A 20,697-nucleotide genomic window follows, 5' to 3' on the forward strand; every position below is an offset into this window, starting at 1 on the left:
TGCATGTGTGAGTGTATATGCCAGCAGAGTCCAGAAGAGGGTGTTGGATCCCCGGAAGCTGTAGTTATAGGCAGCTGTGAACTGCCTGGTGTGTGTGCTGAGAACCAGACACAGGTCCTTTGCAAGAACACTATGTACTTTAAACCACTGCGCCATCTCTCCCGTCCAGGGAAAGGGATATGTTTTTGCTATGAGGAGTTCGACTCACTGGATATGCTGTCTTATTTCTGGCCATCAGTCTTAAGGTAAATCTCTGCAGTCCCTCACGTTGGTGCTGACAGGAGATCAGGCCCACTCCTCCTCATCTTTCCTCTAATGCTGAGAAAGTGTAACCTGAGTCCTTATGTTACTAGCATTCTGGATCAATAGGTCTATCCATTTCTGAGCTTTTACGTGTATGTATTTTGTTTCATATTTTATTATAGCAAATGAAGAAATGCTTTGAAAGGCTAATGCATTATTTTCCTAAGGCTGTCACAACAGATTACTACAAGATGATAGCTAAACTAGTAAACATTTATGCTCATTGCAAGAGGCCAGAAATTCAACATCTTATGTTGAAATGAAGGAATTGCCAAGGCCATAGCTTTGAGGGTCTCCATAGGAATTAGTTCTTTGCCTCCTCCAGCTTTGGGCACAGGGGACTGCCAGCACCCTTTGACTTATCGACACATCACTCCAAGCCCCGTTTCTGTCTTTATCCTGTCTGTATCTCAACTCTACCTGCCTTTCAGGACATTTGTACTGGCATCTGGGACCCACCCAAGTAATCCAGGATAATCTCATCTCAGGCCCTTTAACTGTGTCACATCTGTAAAGAACCTTTTCCTTTTAATGTAACTGATACACATTCCAGAGGCTCACAGAGCTCTCTTTAGGCTACCACTATTCATCTTTCTACAAACCTGGCTGTATCAGGACATGAAGATTTTACCAAGAGAAGTAACCTTGATGCTCACTGAATGGATTGGTAATACTCTGGGTGTTCCAGGCACAATTTAAGCATAAGGATTTAGACAGAAGAAACAAAGTCCTGAAATAAGCTTTGAATGACTTAATACTCCATGGTCATTCTGTATGAAGAGGGGAGCTCAAGTCTCAATGTTTTTTAGACCTATAAATCTGGTTCATCAGTAGTATGTCATTTTTGTTCGTATCGTAGAACTGTTTTTGACAAGTCTAACACTGTGTGGAGAGTCTATGAAGTATTAGACAAATGATACACCTATAAATAATGGTTGAATTCAGGCACATATGATGGATGGCAGGCTTCTTAAGAACCTCATTCAGTCTTTTCACTATCAACTGGGTTTAGCAAGTCTCCAGAGTAACAGAGAAACAGTACATGTTTCTGCTATACAGAATGCATAGAAAATTGATTCAAGGGCCCTGAAGAGCCTGGATTCTCATTATTTCCCCAAGAATTTTAATTATTGTTGCTGCTATTATTTTTGGTTGAAGCTCTTCTATAGCTTGTGTTACTAATAATTTCCTGAATGAGTTCTAGGGATAAAATAGAACCATCCTTTGTTTAGACAGATGTAGGATATGACTACAGGGGAACCCTGCTTGAGAGACACAGATGTCTTACGCAGTAAGGTGACCTGGAATAGCAAATGCCTTCTGAAGTTGCTATGTAGAACTCACAGACGTGGCTACACACGACTCTCCAGGAAAACAGTGATCTTAGCTGGTGGAGATGAAGTTATTGAGAAGCAAGACAGCTAATGAACTGATAAAGCTTTCTGATCTTCTAGCATCTGATCACCTGCCCTCACCCCACCCCAAGAAGCTCTTGACATCCTCCACTAGATGAAAGTGATAATGAGTTCAGTTGGTCGGCAGGCACCGCAGTGAAAGCCGAGTATGTATGCTGACAGAGCATACAGGAAAAAGGTATTTCTAGGATTCTTTTGTTTGTTTGTTTGTTTGTTTATTGAGACAGGGTTTCTCTGTATAGCCCTGGCTGTCCTGGAACTCACTTTGTAGACCATGCTGGCCTCGAACTTTGAAGTCCGCCTGCCTCTGCCTCCCGAGTGCTGGGATTAAAGGCATGTGCCACCACGCCCGGCTATTTCTAGGATTCTTATTTGGGAAACTTCTATACTAACCGCTCTACCAATTCTTCCCTGTCAAATCCATGGGAAAGAATTATATTGCCCAAGGATATAGCCATAGCAATGCCTGTTTTTTCCTAATGAACACTACATTCTGTTTATTAGAATGCTTCCAGGTCAAAGAAGTGTGAAGCACAGAGGAAGCACAGCTATAGGTAGGAAGGTTGGCCCTGCCTCAGGTGTCTTTCATTGAATTCTGTATGCAGCTATAGGGGCACGACTGCTGCTGTTATGAATTGAATTACACACACCCAATTGTTATAAATTGAATTGCATCTTCCCAAAAGGCTTATTGAAGTTCTAACCTCAGCCCTTATTTGGAAATAAAGTCTTTGCAGATGTAATGAAGTTAAGATGAGATTAGAGAGGACCCATGACACAATGTGACTGCTGTCCTTATAAAAAGAGAAAATCACCGTGTGGAGACAGATGCACAGAGAGAGAAGAGCCTAGGTGGAAGCTGAAGTTGGGCTCATGCTGCTAGAAGCCAAAGGCTGTCTGGAGTACCATAGATAGAAGAGGCCAGGAAGGACCCTCCCCAAGATGCCCCAAACTCTAGAGTTTGCTAACACTTCAATTTTGGATATCTGGACTCATCTGTTATTTTAAAATGCCTAATTTATAGTAATCTGGTATAAATCACCCTAGAAAATTATATATATATATATATATATATATATATATATATATATATATACTATATACTATATATACATACACACACGCATACATACATACATACTTTTTTTAAATTTACAAATGAGGAAAATGAAAGAGAGAAGATAGGTCTTGCTGAAACTCACAAATAATGCAGGTGGCACCCAGAACCGGATCTCAGCTCTTCTGGACCTTGTATCTGACATCTCTGTACCACTCTAATGTTGCCCCTATGAGAATATATTAAGAATGAAACTAAGATCCTAAGAGAGACTGCTGATGCGTTTCATAAAGGTGTTCTACTCTCCTTAGAGTGATTATGTCCCATGGATTCCAGAGCCCTTTCCTGGAGGTGTACTTTCTCCTCAGTATTCATTCCATTTGGTTAATGGAGCTTGTAATGTCATATGCACTCTGAAAATGACATCACACAGCTTACTGTGACATAGGTTTCTAGACTATGAGCTCATCTGTGCTATAGGCATAATGACAGAAGGCCAACCTCATCTGGACCAGCTTACTTGCTGATGGTACATTATAAAGCAGAACGTGGACCTCGAGAGGCAAGCATTTCTTCCATGCAATTGTGTCTGTGGAACTTTATTTAACTTTCCCCAATCTGTCTTCTTTATATAAAAAAATAATGACTCCTGCTTTCCAGATTTATTTATTTATTTTCCTTGGAGTGCTACTCCGCAGGTTTCACTCTTTCTTGAGTATAAAAGCACTTAACTACCTTGATGCATTGTAGGTGCTGAATTTGTGCTCACCTCCTCCTTTTCCTTCATGCGGGGCTACTAGCAATAGCACTAAATGTATGTCCCTACCTTTTAACTTTACCTCCTCCCCATTTCTTAAACATTAGTTGAATGACTGGAATCCTTTCTGGCAGCAGAGCAGAAAGGTACAATCTTTAGAAGCACCGGTGGGGGCGGGGAGTTGGATGCTTTGGAATGCCAGGAGGAAGAACGGGACGTTCCTATGTCCTCTGTAGCCTCATGAGCAAATGGGCAGCATCTGTGCTCGCTCACAGTGTCAGTGGCTACTCTGAAGCTCTGAACAGGGCTGATACATGTTCTACTGGAATCTGCTGAGTGACAGAGACATTATGTGTCTGTTATGGATGGGTCAGCTGAGCTTGGATCTCAGATGGAATACACTTAAGAGACCAGATCTCTGTGCATGTCGAACTATTCTTACAGACTTGTAGATTTCAGGTGTTTTTTTTTAAAGGAATATATGTGTGTGTGTGTGTGTGTGTGTGTGTGTGTGTGTGTGTGTATATATATATATATATATATATATATATATATATATATATATTCATTCTTTCTTTCTTTCTAAATGTGCTTCAGCTTTCAACATCTAGGAAAATTAGGGTTATAAAACCATTGATTCACTACGCTTTTGCTAAAGCTAAAATAGCTCCTAAATACAGGCCTAACACAGACAGCCCAGCTAGCTGGGCTGGCTGAAGCAGAAGCGAGGGACTTGAAAATCAGTTCTACCCAACCCACAGAACTCAGCTAAAAGAATTAGATCTAAAATTCCTTGTAGGAAAGATTAAAACACACCGGACAGAAAAATTCAAGGCACAGATTGTGTTTGTGTTGTTAGTTTGTTTGTGTGAGACAGAGTCTTACTCTGCAGCCCTGGAAGGTTTAGAACTCATAACATAGAGCAGATAGTCTCAAACCCACAGAGATCCATCTGCACCTGACTCTGGAATGCTGGGTCAAAGGCACATGTCGCCACATCCAGCTGAAGAAGGAGACCGAGATTCTTAAAGACCAACTTAACCAGGATGTACTTGAGCTGGACTCTCGACTCTCTTTCAGGCACCCAGTCAACCAAGCACTGGTATAGTCCACTCTTGATTCACCTCAGCTTTGACTGGTATTTTAGCTAGTTATTGACATACAAACCACATTTCATTATTATGTAGAATTTAGCCATACAATGCCTGTAGGAGGGGAACTTCTGCCCACAGTATGCAGTTATGAGAGGCTACATACTGAATACCTTTGCATATATTTTGTGCATGCATTGATAGAATTGTAGAAGGCTGGCATTGTTTAATGCTCATCAAATTTCAAGTCTTTCCAGGGGCTTAATTTTATGGGACCATAACCAAATAGAGAAATTATATTAGGAACAGCATATCACAAGAAGGAAGAAAAAAAAAATAAGAGTTCCTTTAAGTTTGAGAAACTTGCTACTAACTTTCTTCCATGTGGATTTTAATTCTTTTATTTTCAAAATGACCTAATTCAATTGTTTAAGACATCATGAGACTATATGGTATGTGCATGTAGTGTATAATAATCAAATCTGGTAGTTAAGAATTCCATCATGAAAACATTTTGATTACAGCATAATAATTACACATGTTAAGGAGTGTGGCCTGGTGCATATATATTATTATGCACTAGAGAGCAAAGACACACACACACACACACACACACACACACACACACACACACAGAGGCATCAGGCAATCAGCATTTTCACTTCCTTGCCATTACTCAAAGGTCACATCTAAGGACCAAGTTCTTGTGTTCTACAGAGCAATGCAGGAGAGCGCAGTTTGAAAAAACCTATTATATATTTTATGTATAACCAGAAGAGAGGAACTCAAGTGCTCCAAACCAGTACTAATTTCGCAATCATAAGCAATGCTGGTGACTCAGATTTATAGCTACATTCTCATTAAGAACTGGAAGTTAAAGTCACAGCTGATGAAGTGGTTTTACAAAGGTCTTTATGAGGGTTGAGGGTTAGGGAAAGGAGCCAGTGTTTCTTAAATGCTTTCTAATTGTTAGGCACCGTGATTAGCATTTTTCCTCCCCATAATCTTTTCAGCTGCTGCAAGTTAATCAACATCATAATGACTTTTAAAAGTCTTTGGCTTCTACCAAAATATGCATATTTATCAGACACCTTCAGGGAGAAGGAGTATGCACTTTGCTCCTCACATTCAGCAAACAAAAACCAACCCCGGACCCAAATGCGCTCCGCTGGCATGTTCAGTACCACGGACAGCACCAGGAGGGTGAGGAGGAAGGTTTGTGCAGGCGGTGCCACCTAATCTTCCAGGACTCCTGTGCTATTTTCCCGTACTCCCCCCACCCCCTTTCTCTAAACTACTTTCACAACAATCTAAGCCGGAAAAGACGTTCGTACAAAACGGGGACGCTCTGGGGCTCGCTTACCGTCCGACAAGTCAATCAGCCCGAGGTAGTGCAATAGTTTCAGGGAGGAGCACAGGACCACTACAATTCCCAAGGTCTGGAGCCCTTCGGACTCGCCCTGTGTCAACATCTCCGTTCTCGGGTAGGCAAGCAGGACGCGGGCAGGCATTTAAAGCTAGAAAATCGCGCTTCTTTGCCGCTGTTCCAAATGCAGGGTTATTTCCACCAGCCTAGCTTCCTCTCACTTTCTCCCTCCCTCCTGTGTAGTCCTCCCTCCACCTCTCTCCTCCTACCTTGCAGTTGCTACTTGTTTCATGGTAATCTTTGCTTTTATTTCCCCGTTTCCTAAGGTAATTTCTCCAAAGGTTTAACCAGCCCCTAAACATCTGCTAGCCGAGAGAAATAATAATTGGCAACACCTCCCAGCATATTCTCTGAAGGATTCAGGGGATTGTGTGCCAGTGTATACCGTTTTAAAGACAAAAGACATTGATTGCTTGAGATACCAAACCCAGAGATGAAAGTTGTTTCCCCCTCCCCTTAACAATTTGTTTTTACTCTCCTAGTGGAAAAATCAGACAAGCTGGTACCCAGGAATACAGGTGATTCGAGTGTTGACATCATGAAGTGGCCCTGGAAATGATTGCCAAGAAAGTTATCAGCAACTGGGCACATCCACAGTTACAGCTGTCTTCTGGCAGCCCCCTAATAGTGTCAGGAGTTAAGTTGGTGGCCAGGCTGAGGATGTGATCCTAGGGCTGCAGTGAAAGAGCCAACACAGAAATAATATGGGAAGCAAGAGAGAGAGAGAGAGAGAGAGAGAGAGAGAGAGAGAGAGAGAGAGAAGCGGTTATGTGTTCTAAATGTTCAGGCTCTGTGCAGACTTCAGTCTATTCTTACACAGAATGCCAGCAGCAAACTTGCAAACTTGTTGGGGGAAAAGATTCAATACACTGAAGGGGAGAGACTGCAGACCCAGAGTCAAGGATGCCTGCAGGATCCTGCGCCTCTAGGAAGCCCAGCCTCCACTTCTGTGGATCAGCTGACTTCCATTGAGAGAACAGAGTGAGGGCAGAGCTTGGCTAAGTGATAAGTGATGTCTGAGCCACATCTTAGAGAAACTTTTGGCAACTGCGTGAGGATGAGCACTCTCTGGGATTGACAGCAGGAATGCAAATATTTATTTATTTATTTATTTATTTATTTAGTTCCAGGATATTTTGCTTGTAAGGATGCATACCTACGTGAACCAATATGGACAGACATAGTCTTTGCTCACTTAACTATAGCAAAAAAAAAAAAGGCTGAAAAAATCTTCCATGCTTTTCACTGAGGTGATGGTTAATCAATAAGGCATCAGGAAAAAGAATACTGTGTAGCCACTAAAACAAAAGTGAACATCTCCGTATCTTTAGGTGCTGGCTCTAAAAATATATTATTACATGGAAAAACAATTTGTTTTCATATCATCATCTTAACATTGAAGAAGAGATAGGCATCTCCTAGCATACACAGGAAATATTTCTACACGGATATAATGATCACTGACAAATCTGGGTGCCTCGGAAGAGAACTAAGGGACTGGATCAGAGCGTGACCCCATTGTTGAGGTTTTCCTCACATATCTGTAGAACAAATTTAAGTAATAGTAATAACTAAATGTGAACAAATTGTCCCTTCCTTTTCTTATTTTAAAAGGGGGAATAGTCTACATATCTCAGTTTTATGTATCCTTGTTCAATCTCACTCATGTCTGGACAATGCTATCCCAGAGAATTATTTAACTTTCTGTTGTGCTAACAGAACAAGTGGAGCACTTTATAAATGAGAAGCTTGCTCAGCTCTCACTTCCAGTTACCTGCATCTCGTTGGCTCTGGTGAGGGTACCAGAGCGACAGCGTTGCAATCAAAAGTGTGTGTGTGTGTGTGTGTGTGTGTAAGTGTGTGTGTGTGTGTAAGTGTGTGTGTGTGTGTGTGTGTGTGTGTGTGTAAACTAGAAAGTTCACATGGCAAGACCCGAGGTGAGAGACTGGATAGCCAGAGTTGCTCTTAATATAACAAGTTGTTTCAGAAACCTTTATGACCAGAGTCCCCTCATTCTCTTCAGACAGCATTAATCCATTCTGGAACTGAAGCCCCTGTGACCCAATTGCTGCCTCCTAGACCCCAACTCTTAAAGGTTCCCCTGCTGGGGGCCAAGCCTTCAGTGTTGAATCTCTAGGAGCCAAACCATATCCAACCGTAGCTCCTGGAGTCAGTCTGTACCATCTTATAAAGCTATCAGTTTTCAAAATTAAAAAGATGGCGTGGCAGAAACATTTATACTCCAGAAGTAAGTAAGCAACTGTTATACACGAGCATTCTTTTATCTCCCCGCTGCTCCTGGTAGTTTACTAAACACCATGATGACCTTTCAGATTCCATTTCTCCAGATGGAAACCTGACCAACTTGCCTGTGCAAGTTGAGTCTTGTCTGCACCTGTCCCTTCCCCTCCCTCTAGTGCTTCCTCTTTAGTAACTCTTGGCTCCCTAAGATTGTGCTGTTCTGGATACCCCTGGCTCTGCCTTCTTCACTGTTGCAAACCTCTGTATGTATGCTTACTACTTCAGATGCCTTGGCAGATGGATCCATCTTAGCTCCTTTCCTGGGCATCTGCCCTGCCCCCACTTCCACTCGTTTCCTTATTTGACATCACACACATTTCCACTTCCTGCTACCACCAGGTATTCTTGAGTGTCTGTAAGATGCGGAAAGCCAGGTTTAATTGCTTGCCAAGTCCTCTGGGAATGAACGGTGCAAAGGACACACGGTGGCTCCACTTTCTGCTGCCGTGTAAAGGCTAAAAACATCCAAGAATTAGGCAGAATTTCCCTCTGATTGTCTCATAACCTTACATTTTAGGAACATCATAAATATCAAACCACTACTTCCAAGAAACTGCAGGATGCACGGCAGCACTCTTTTTCTCATTTCCAGGAAGATCAGAGGGAAACTCCTGGAGAGAGCCCCGCTCACTTGAGTCCAAGATGGCAGCATCCTGACATCCAGCTAATAAGAACTGTGTCTGTGGTTTGGCATTTGTGAGAGTCTCATGATCCAAGGACTCTAAGAACACCCACTCACATCACAGCCTCTGTACAGAGCTTCCTACTCACAGTCCCCCTTTAAAATTCCATCTTTCACTTGATGAGAAAATTTTGCTCTCACTGGATCATTTGTGGAATTCATTTTGCAAACTGCCTTTTCTTGTTTCCAGTGGAGTATAAGGTAAACCTGTTTACACTGGCAATCTAAGCATGCATGGAACTTTTTTTTATTATTAATTTGTCCCAAATTACTATTTTTGGTCAAGAATTTTCACCTTGCTGACCTTCAATCTAATCGACACCAACAGGTATTTGTCATAAGAAACAAAAGCTTGATCCTGGTGACTATCGATTGCTGGCACTGAATTTCTGACTTTTGTTCTGACTCTGACTCATAAAAGGCTGGGTTCTGACATAGTTGTCACACTCTCACAACAGGTGGGTGGGTCCTGCCACGTTTTGTGGGGTCACTCAGGAATCCTGAAAGTCAAGATGGTGAATTTCTGCCAAATCATCTTAGAATCCCTGGGTTTGATTTTTCACTGTCACCTTGTAGATGGGTGACTTGGGTCAAGTTGCTTTAGTCCCTCATCTTCCTTATGGATCAGTCCTGTGACTTGCATAGTCTAGCTGCACACTGTACCACTGAGCTATACATTACCCCAATGGTCATAATGCAACAACCAAACAAGGGAGTACTACAAAATGCTTAGCAAAGTCTCTGCTACAGTGTAACATAGAGGAAGCCAGACTGACTGAATTATGTTTTCTCTACTTTCCTGTTGGTCCCCGAGCCTTCTCATCTCTGAAACAGAACTGACAAGTCACAGTTGTGATCTGGGGAACGGAAGGGGTATATTTTAGACTTCCCCTGAAACTTCCTGGGTTGTTGAACTTCCAATCTTCAGCTACAACTCCTCCTTCCAGGCAGATGTTCTCAGCTGAGAATAATTTGTTGTTGCTAAAACTCTGCCTGAGAGTCTGCCCCAAGCAGTCATGAAATCAAATTCTATTTTAGCTTCTTACATCTGCACCCCCAGCTAGCTTGCTGCTCTGTAATCTGAAGCTAATGTGGGGACCCTGTGGCTCAGTGACCCATAGGAGGAAGCCATTCATTTGGCTAATTGAAAACACAAACAATACTCCATCTATACGCTCTTGACTCAACAAGGCTGCTAGCATGTGGCTTCTCTGAGTGGTTCTCCAGCTCTTGGGCCACTGAGACAAACTGTTCAGTTGACCCCCCCCCCTCACTAAGGTACTGTCTAAACTTCATTTGGATAAACTAATTTGGTAGGAGCCTCATTTTCTGGAATGTTCTGTTGCAGTTGGTATAAATATGCCAATAATTGCACCTGGAGTTTTCTGTTCTTTAGAAGGTGCAAAAGAAATGAAAGAATCCCTCAGAGCAGTACCTCGGAGCTCCTGATCCAGCCTGAAAGCAAATTATTTAACTGCAAAATGGTTATGGTTCAGAGAGAAAAATCATTATTATTCCCATCACCAGTCAAAATGAGAAAACTATTTCTGTGTTCTTGAGCCTACCTCTTTGCTTGGTGCCCTTTTGGGGGCACAGGCGGGGCTTGTTTAAATTAGTTTTCTAATGATGATGGTAATTGTGTAATAATATAGTAATGATATCTCCCTTTCTTCCTACCTCCCTGCCTCCCTCCTCCCTTATTTCTTCCCAATCTCTGTTGTTCCCTGTCCTCCAAGTTCTACACAGAGAATAGAACAAGTTTTCCATGGTGAACCGACCAAGAGAAAAGCCTTATATTCACCCGAAAGTTCACGATGTCTAGAAAGCCCCATTATCTTCTTATTTGCAAATTACCGTTTAACTCTTTAAAACGCTTTTTGCTTTTCAATAAGTCCTTGTTAAGAACCTGTTGTGCCATGGTTCCTAATTAGCTTTTTAGTTAAGATACCATGCGGTCTGTTGTTCAGCTCAGAAAGCAAGGGCAAGGGCTCCCTGTGCAGGGCTTTCCTGCAGCAGGCGCCACGCTCCACTCTATTCTGGTTTCCTCCTTTGTCTTAATTACTGCAGCAATTAAGGTGGTCTTCATTGGTGTTAACTTAACTGTGCAGTTTTAGACAGAGGCTGAAAGGTGCACTACTTAGCTAGCAGTCCCCTGTCAGAATCCTGTCTCTGGGAAGAGCTGTCTTGCTTTAGGTGGCTTTCCTTGACTCTGGGCTGGCTTTCCACTCCCATCCTGTCTCCCATTTCCTCCCCTACTCTCCCACAAACTCACTCCTACCTCCATTCCCATTCCAGCCTTTAGTAGCCAATTCTCAACTAGGATCTTATTTGATAATTGGCCCCACGGTGTCCAAGGAGAGGGACAGGTGACAACTGTCTAGAAACGAAACGTGAAAACCCAAAGGGAATCTCACTGAAGGCATTTGGGGAAGTGAATTTGGAAGGACCCTGGGCCTTGTTTTCAGGATCTCATGTCCTTTGGAGTGAACGGTGAGGAACCAGTTCTCCAAACATTTAGCTTGCAATGCACCTTCTCCCTTTCCAGTCTCTTGAGCATCTGCCTCTCCATCCTTGGCTCCAGGCCCAGGAGCAAAGCTGTGGGTTCTGGCTTAAAACAGACCAGAGAGCAGAGCTCTGCTTCCACTAACAGTGAAAGGCTCTAAGTGCAGGCATCAGTGAACACCCAGCGTTTGTGTGGATCTTCAGTGGCCCTTTCACGTGGCTGTTGTCAGTTGAAATAGGACCAGCCAGTGATGGTGTTTAGATAGCTCTGGCTAGTTTCCATATTTCCTCCTCTGCTTTCTCCAGAGGGCTCTGGGCTCTGTCAGAATTTCAGCAGACATTCCAAGGCAGTGCACTCATTTGTAACCCAGCATAATGATCTGGCTAAAGCTAATTAACTGAGCTTCTCTCCTCTGTGTCCTCTCTTCTCCATTTCTTCCCTCTCCTTCATTTCTTTCTCCATAGGAAGAAGTCACCTGGGACGGTGCAGCAACCAGGTTCACACAGCAGCCCCACAGTATAACAAAGAACACCCCCAAACGTGTACAGAGGTGAGAGAACTTGCCTTCCAGAGAGCACCGGGAAGATGACTGCCTCATAGGTATGTTTTCTAGTTCACTAGATGCTGCCAATCACCTTCCAAAGCCATTTCCCTAATGGACACTTCGGTTAGTAACCCAAGGCTTCAAAGGATCATAGAATGGCCCAGACAAGGATGGCCAATGACAGGACACTAATAATATTTTGACAAAGACACATATGCTCTATCTCTCCAGAGAGGACTCAGCAAAGGAAGAGAAATCATATCTCTCAGTTAGAGTCATTTGCCAATTTCTATTGTTTGCTGGAAACTACAGCTTCTGGAATCTCCTCACTGGACATATTGTCAGCAGAGGGCTGCACAGCTTGATGACGTAGGCTCTGAAGTCAGATGGAGCTGCCAGCCGACCCCAAGGACAGTAATTTACAATCTCTTGCTTTAGACTAGATATCTAGGTTCCAGTTTCCTCATCCTTCATCAGGATGAAGTCCCTGATGAGCCATATCACAGTGTTGTGATGGAGATAAAGTGACAGGTGACTTAAGTATCAGGTTTTGCAGTCAACGTCCTTATAGAACATTGTATGTCTGACAGTAATGATCCTTTCATCTTGAGGGTGTCAAGTTGTCTCCCTGAGATCTAAGACTCCTAGTTCCATTGTGACAATCTGGACCCGAGGAGCAGGGCAGTCCACAGGAACTACTAGCAGTTAGAATTTACCAAACATGTGGAACAACAAGTCTCAGCGGTTGCAGAAGCATCCAGGCATGCAAAAACTAAAACCAATACTGCTATGGTATCCCATCCCCGGGGACCTGCTGTACTGGACAAGCCAGAATGACCATGAATCAGAACACCAACTACATGCATACCGTGTCTCTACAGTCCACAAACAACTCCCTGTCCATTGGATTAGAAGTACCCTCCTCTAGGGTTTTTGCTGTCAGCCCGTCCACCTTATAAGACAACCCAGTGAGACCTGCAACGTGGACCGTCACAGTGTGGAATTAGCAGAGTCCAGATGAACAATGCCTGCCTTCCTGCATCTCATTTTCAACAGAGTCCCCCGAGTTCTCCTCCATCCCCCTCCCTCCTGGGAAGACATTTGTCTTCAGAGGTTGGCAATGAGGCATTTGCCAGTACACCCGTTCTGACATATTTTACATATGCTCCAAGAAGCAGAGGCTAAATTACACTGGTGAGTTATTAAAAACAGCTCTCAACGCTATTATTATTTATTGCGTTTCCAATCCTCAGCAGCAGCTGATTACACTGCTTAATCTTGTACTTTTAAAAAAAAATTTCCCACCCTGAAATGAATTCTCCCCGAAATGAATGAGCAAGGTCAGCCATACCAAGCCCCCTGAGGAAAAGACAACTTAGGTTCTGTGGAGAAGTATCAGTCGACCTTGGTCTCCCAAGAACTGGAGTCCCCCACTTGAAACATGAACACTCTTCTCTACAGTGTCTCCAGAGGGACCTCCTCAAATTCGTGGTCTCATGGCCAGGACCTTCTACGCAGTCTCTATGCCTGTCATCTTTAGCTGCTGCTGACAGTTCTCGATGCAAGGCTCCTCCCTGCCTCCAGCCCAGCCCCTCCTTTCCAGGCTACTTCTCGTCAAGCACTGGTCCCTGTCCTCCAAGTTTCCAACATGGGGTCTGTAGCTGAAGTCCTGAGTCTGCCTGGATACTCTGGGCCAACATCTTTTCCTTTCAGGTTCAACTTAGGGGTTATGGTCTCTGTGAAGCCTCCCCAGTGAGGAGTCAGAGATTTCCTCCTGCTTCCAGGAGGCCCCATGCTTATGGCCGTTGTAGAACATGACACACTCTGCTGTTGGTGAGTAGTCACATGTCTCTTGTTACATAGTCAGGTGATTGAGAGCAAGGTAGAGCAAAGTGTTTAAGTTCCCAACATAAAGCCAAGCACAAAATAACTGTTTCCAGGATGAAGAAGTCCAAAACTGAATGCAGTATAATGAAGAAAGAAGAGCAAAGCTCTTTGTTTAAAATTAAATTTATTTTTAAAATTTATCTGTGTTTGTGTGTATGAAGGTGTGTGTCTGTGTGTGTTTGTGTATTTGTGTCTGTATATGTGTACATGTGTATAGCGTCTGTGGAGGCCTGAAGAGGTTGCCCAATGCCCTAGAACCAGAATTGCTGGCATTTTAAAGCTGTCTTATGTGGGTGCTGGGAACCAAACTTTAGAGTGTTTTTAACTGCTGAGCCATCTTTCTGGCCTAAGTGCAAAGCTTTTGAATTTTGGATTAATCAATTAACTAATTAATTAATCCATCCATGTAGTCCTGAATATCTTTTATGAACCAGGCTCTGTGTTAAGCATCATAAATACATGGTTGAATGCAAATGGCCAAGTGGGGGAGATATCATGACTCGAGTCATGGAGTAGCTACATGGTTATCAGCTGTGACAGTTCTCTGAACGAAGCTACGCAGAGCAGTGGCGACATAAACTGTAAGACAAACCTTGGCTGGGAGGAGTTGGTGTCAGGAGTTTTATTCCAGATGTCTCCCTTGAAGCGATATTTTGAGTTAAGAGTGGCAGATAAATAAACATTAACTAGATGAGAATTGAGGCAAGAACATTTAACCAAAAGCACATGTAAAGAACCTGAGGAGATGGGGTTGAAGTTGAGTTTAGGTGTTTAGGAGTGGATAGAGATGGCGGAGCCATGACAACAGTTGGGCAGGCCTCTGCATGCAGGGTCAGATGTACAGAGCACCATAGCCCATACCAAGGATTTCTATTTTTAGGCTGAGAAAATGGGTTTTAACCCCCACTGTGTGTGTGTTTAGAATGTCCGTGATAAGATAGAGAACAGTAGGGAGACAGGGTATACAGAGATTGGATAGTATGCAATTACAGATTACTTCCAGTGTCTCAGTGGCAAGGTGGAGTTAGTGACATGGAGCACGTAGAAATAGGTAGCCTTCAGAGATCATTATGGAGATACCTGGGCTATGTGCCCTGGTCAGAGACCTGCTCCAAGATACCCACTTCAAACGTGATGTGTGAACGAAGGCTCAGCACATCCAGCAGCCTCAGCATTCAGGAAGCCTCTGCTTCAGAGAGGGGAGGCCCTGTGGGCAGTGGCTAAGCTCAGACTGGCTCTGTAACAAATAGATGTTGCTGTAGAATAAAGAGCCAGAGAACCAACTTTGACCTGAAAAAACTGCTTCTAACTTTTAGGGTCAGGGAACTGACACTTAAAACTTGTACATTTTGCTTCTAGCTTCTGTATTTTGGAAGAGTCAAATGAGCTCCATAGAAGACTTGATTTAGTACTTTGGGAAAAAATAGCAACTTGGAAAGTCATCTGGTTCATCTCCATGTATCCATCCATGAATCCATGAATCCATCCACCCATCACATCCATCCATCCATCCATCCATCCATCCATCCATCCATCCATCCATCCAACCATCCAACCATCCATCCATCCATCCACACATCCATCCATCCATCCATCTATCCATCCATCCACCCAATCACTATTCAGAGAAAACAATACTGGAGGGTAGCCTAGAACCAGTTTGTTGATCTCTGATGAAGTACATATTTTGTCCTGGTCTACATCTGTCCATATGAGTTAGTGTCTGTCCACTGTGGTGGGGGTAGAATTAGGTTCATATGCAGCCTCATAGTTGTGGTCTTTTAGCTCTTGGGTTGCTGAACTGGAGCCCCAGGCAAACCCTGCATTCTTTCCCCTTGATTTAATTGGCCCATTATTTTAAACTTTTGTAGATAAGGGAATAAAAAGTCAGTGGAATATTGTATTCATCACACTCAAATTAATATGCTTCATTACCACAAAGACAAGGAGCATAGTTGCAATATTTTCTCAAAACTTTTAATTGAACATAGCACGCGGGGGGGGGGGGGTGAGCAGACTCAGAAACCACTGAGCTCAGATGCTGTTTTTCACTTTCTCAAAATGTGTGCGGTTTGTGATCTGCTCATCTCATTAGTGTTAATTATGAACTGAAATAAAATGGCATTTAACACTGTGCTGAGACTTTAATTAAAGCCAAACCTTCATGCCCAGGAGCTCTCTGAAGTCCAGGATAGTTATCCCAAAGTGGCACAACCTTCTGCACTGCCGTTGGGAATCTCCACACTTATGCTATCCCCTGCTACTGGAAAGATGCTCCAACCAGCCTTCGCCTATCCATTGTCCACTCATTATCTATCCACCATCTATCTATCATCTGTCACCCATCCATCCATCCATCTATTTCTTTAGCAAATAAGCTTTAAATTAGTTCTGGGAGAAGGAAACCAATATTTGTTAAGTGTTACTACATACACCAGTTTAAATACATTATATACAGTCTAACACAACACCAGAACATAGGGACATTCAAGCAGCGCTAGAGAGTGGCGGTGTATATATTATCTTTCTCAACACATATAGACAGTCTCATTTAATCCTCTGATGTGAGGGGAAATTGTTATTGTATCTACATTACAGGAAGTGAAACTGAGACTCAGAGAGATTAGGCAATTTACCTCAAGTCATATTGATTCCATGTTTATCTCTTCTACGGCACTGACTTGGAAAGACTGTTCTGGTTTTACCTAAATTCATTCAATACACACAGATCACAATACACAATGGTGGTCAGCACTAAGGTCTGGGGAGACCTCAATCTCCCTATCCAGATGAGTGGTTCAGATGAGTGGGCTGGTCAATTGGATGGTATAGTGGATTCTGAGAAAAGGAAGCAGGGAGTTTTGTGGGGCTGTGAGACTGGGGTCACATGACCCAGCTTGGTGAACTGGGGAGGACCAGTGAAATAATTTCAAGTCCAGCCATCCAGTCACAAGGGTGACCATCAGGGCCCATCTAGCTAGCCTCTGGGAATCACTAGGACACCCTGCTCACACAGCATGTCCAAGTCAGCCCTGAGGCTGTCCACCATTGGCTGATAATGCTGTGCGTGTACAATTGCTTCCTCTCCTTTGTAGCTTCCCAAGCCAAGCAGGAACATTGCACCAGGTTCCTCTCCTGCACTGCCCCAGCCCCCAGTATTGCTATTAGAGGAAAGTAATGCCTTCTGATATGCCCAGGATTGAGGAGATTTGTAGGGCTGGTTGACTAGGTGCTTACATAACAACCCTCTGAATGACAAGAACAGACACAGGCAAGCCCTATGTTCTGTGCCAGACAGCAGAGTCACCACTTGGGCCCAAGACTCTTGGCTCTAATCTAGGGCTCTTTCCTTTTCCTAGTAAAGGTCTGTAGGACACTCTAGAGATTCCCACACAGGCCTGTGGTTATTAAGTGCTTCCATCTTTGGGGTGTTAATAACAATGTCATAATAAGAACAGTTTTTACTTGCCAGGCCCTCTTTCCCACCCTTTATATACATCATCTTACTTAATTTTTGGAGACCAGGAAAGTCAGGTCAACCATGGTTCATAAGGAAGTAAGTCCACCTCTTCCTGATGGACATTTCCTGACTCTCAGCCTCTTGGGCCTGTGATGGAGGAGTCCAAAAGAACCCAGGGAACAGAAAGGTCCAGAAAGATCCTCATGACTCCTCTATTCTAACCACAGCTATGGCGCAGATGGCATCTCTGGGGATGCACTTGGGTCTGGCAGAGATCAAGCAGGAAAACATGGAAAAAACTTCTCAAGAACCAGTACCTAGGGGCCAGAGAGGTTGCTCAGTGGTTAAGAACACTTGTTGCTTTTGCACTGGACCTGGGTTCAGTTCCCAGTACTAAGTTCCCCACCATTGTAACTCCAGTTCCAGGGCATTCAGTGCCCTTTTCTGGCCTCTGCAAGCACCAGGCATACACACAATGCACTTATATACATTACACACATGCAGGTAAAAGCATCCATACACATAAAGAAAGGGGGTGGTGGCAAGCATCTGGCAGAAGAACCTGGGGAAATACCCCAAGTGCCAATGGTGGATTTCTCTGCCCCTGTGTTATGAGAAATATTTGTTTTCATCTTTGTTCCTCCAAATACTCACAAAAAATGTTTCACAGTGAATATGGCTTAGTTTCTTACTTAATAAAGGAAGCAAAACAAATGGCAATCCATGATGAAAACTAATGCAGAATTGGGTTCCTTGGAGAAACAACTGACTCCAGGGATTTAGCAGAAAATATCCAAGAGGGGTCCAGAGAATTGTGTGGTACAAGAAAGGAAGGAAGTTACTACACACACACACACACACACACACACACACACACACCCCTCAGTGGCAAAGTCACACAAAGGGACATAAGTACAAACCGAAAGAGCTCCTTATAGCCTACAGTGAGATGATTTGAACAAAACTATTAGCTCATCACCCAAAGTGTTGATGTAGACATTAATGTAGACATCCGTGAACCCACAGCAACGTAAGCAAGCTGTCCATATAGAAGTCCATCACTTTAGGTAGACACCCTCAGTGAGGTGGATAATGAAGCCTCACTCCTGCCCTGTGAGCTATGAAGAATGACTTCCTCCCTGAGAGATCTGTACAGATGGGGAGGGAGAGTTACCAAAACACACCACCACGCCAGGAGACCGAGGTTGTGGTCAGCAGTAGTGAGTTAATATGAGCAGTGTGCACCTTTCAAATACTGTGAAATGAAGGTACTTGCCTCTGTGTTCCTCCATCCAAAAGGTCAGATTAATCAAGATGAGGATTTCATATGAAACCAGTGGGGACATTCTGCCAAGCACCCACAGAATCCCTCCTGGGTACACATATCAAGAGAATGAAGTAGTAGAGCAGAGAGCGCCCTACTTGTGCATGCTTACTGCTTAATCACAATATCGGATCATTCTGGAGGCTCATCAGTGAGGGGAGGTGGGTAACAAAGATGTAACACACACACCCGCACATACACGCACATGCCCCACCACAGATATACTATTCAGTCATAAAAAAATTGAAATTTCGGGTGATGGCTGCTCACACCTTTAATCTCAGCACTCAAGAAGCAAAAGCAGGCAGATCTTTATGAGTTTGAGGCCAGCCTGGTTTATAGAGTGAGTTCCAGAACAGCCTGAGCTATACAGAAAAACCCTGTCTAGAAAAACTAAACAAAACAATAATTGGCACTTGTAGCAACATGGATGGAACTAGAGGACATCATTTTAAGTGAAATGAGTCATATATAGAAAAACAAGAATCATATGTTCTTGCCTGTGTCTGAATATGATGTCTTTATCTGTCTGTGTTAAACGTTTGTATCTGCCTGTATATGATATCTGTATCTGTCTGTATATAATGTCTGTATATGATCTTTGTAAATATCTGTATTTGATGTTTGTATCTGTGTATTATGATGTCTGTAAATGCCTGTGTATGATGTCTGTATCTGTCTGTATATGATGTCTTATATGATGTTTATATTTGTCTGTATATGATGTCAATATATGTCTGTGTATGATGTCTCTATCTGCCTGTATCTGATGTCTGTATCTGTCTGTGTATAATGTCTGTCTAGCATATGTAGCTAAAGCACTGAACCTAGTATGGGACAGAAGTGACAAGAGGTTTAGAAAGTGTCAGAAAGATTAGATTTGATTTAACACTGTAGTGTATGTTGAAACAGTGTGAATCCCATTAATATATACATTGCTACATATTTTTAAAAAAGCAGATTCCTGGATACCACGAGGAATGTACTTTGATACAAAGAAACAACAAAAGCCAAATATCTACAGAATGCCTCCTTAAAATTGTCAGGGTGGGGCTGGACAGATGGCTTAGCTGTTAAGAACACTGGTTGCTCTTCCTGAAGTCTTTAGTTTAATACTCAGCAATCACACAGTGGCTCACTACCGTTTATACACAGATCTGATTCCTTCTTCTGGCACGCAAGTGTTCATGCAGATAGAGCATTCATATAGATAAAATAAATCATTTTTTTCAAAAAGATACATTCAAAAAGAAACTGTCAAGGTCAGGAATGGAGAGATGGATCAGTGGTTAAAAGCACTGGCTGGTCTTCCAGGGGACCTGTGGTTAACTCTCAGTGCCTATCTGGCAGATCACAACCATCTGTAACCTCGATTCTAGGGGATCTGATGTCTTCTGTGGGTACCAGGCACAGGCACTGGCACACATGCAGGTAAAACATCCTCACACATTACAAAGAAAAAGAGAGAACACTCAGCCTAATTTAGACAGTTTAATCTAAATTAAACATGAACTTCAGTTAATGATACTAGTATAGCAATTGGTCCATTGCTGTGTCAAGGCTAACCTAGGGAGGGCATGAGAGCCTGCAGATTTCCTGTAAATAGAAAAGTATTTTCAAGTGAGATTTATTTTGAGGCGTACAGGAGAAGCTGAGGACACGTTGAAGGCTAAGGGTGGTCTTCGAGGTCTGCTCAGCCTGTTCCTACTCGCTGCCCCGCCTTCCCGAGGAAAGTCTACAATATTGCATAACTGGAAGGGGACAAGGTTATTGTGTCTAGCTGGCTTTCCCCAAGTCCCACTGGGGTCTCCTGGCAGTTAGATTCATTAACTTGGCATTTTCTAATGATTAACACTGATCAATAACCCACTGGGTCTGGTCCTTAAATCAATTGCCCATTAATGAGAATGAAAGCACCATTTTATTATCTGAGTCCAGAACCTTTTG

At 43.1% G+C, this 20,697-nt stretch overlaps 1 protein-coding gene and 1 long non-coding RNA gene across 14 annotated transcripts in view; one reads left to right on the forward strand and one right to left on the reverse strand.

Moving 5' to 3' along the window:
• Kcnip1 (Kv channel-interacting protein 1) overlaps positions 1-20,697 on the reverse strand; it is a 364,010-nt gene that overhangs the window by 45,138 nt on the left and 298,175 nt on the right. Inside the window, exon 1 of one of the 13 annotated variants that reach the window (NM_001363115.1) lies at positions 5,987-6,206. The exons of 11 other annotated variants lie outside the window; for them this stretch is intronic. In NM_001363115.1, coding sequence (NP_001350044.1) covers positions 5,987-6,134 — 148 coding nt within the window. In that variant the 5' untranslated portion in view covers positions 6,135-6,206. Of the gene's footprint in view, positions 1-5,986; positions 11,370-20,697 lie in introns of those variants that run through there. One more of the 13 variants, XM_017314751.2, reaches the window with a different exon arrangement.
• Positions 1-20,697, forward strand: part of Gm12119 — a 62,340-nt gene that overhangs the window by 39,798 nt on the left and 1,845 nt on the right. The window contains exon 6 of the long non-coding RNA XR_001780185.2: positions 12,000-13,912. This is a non-coding gene — a long non-coding RNA (predicted gene 12119). The remainder of the gene's footprint in view (positions 1-11,999; positions 13,913-20,697) is intronic.

This window comes from Mus musculus, chromosome 11 (assembly GCF_000001635.26).
Source record: "Mus musculus strain C57BL/6J chromosome 11, GRCm38.p6 C57BL/6J".
Lineage (NCBI taxonomy): Eukaryota > Metazoa > Chordata > Mammalia > Rodentia > Muridae > Mus > Mus musculus.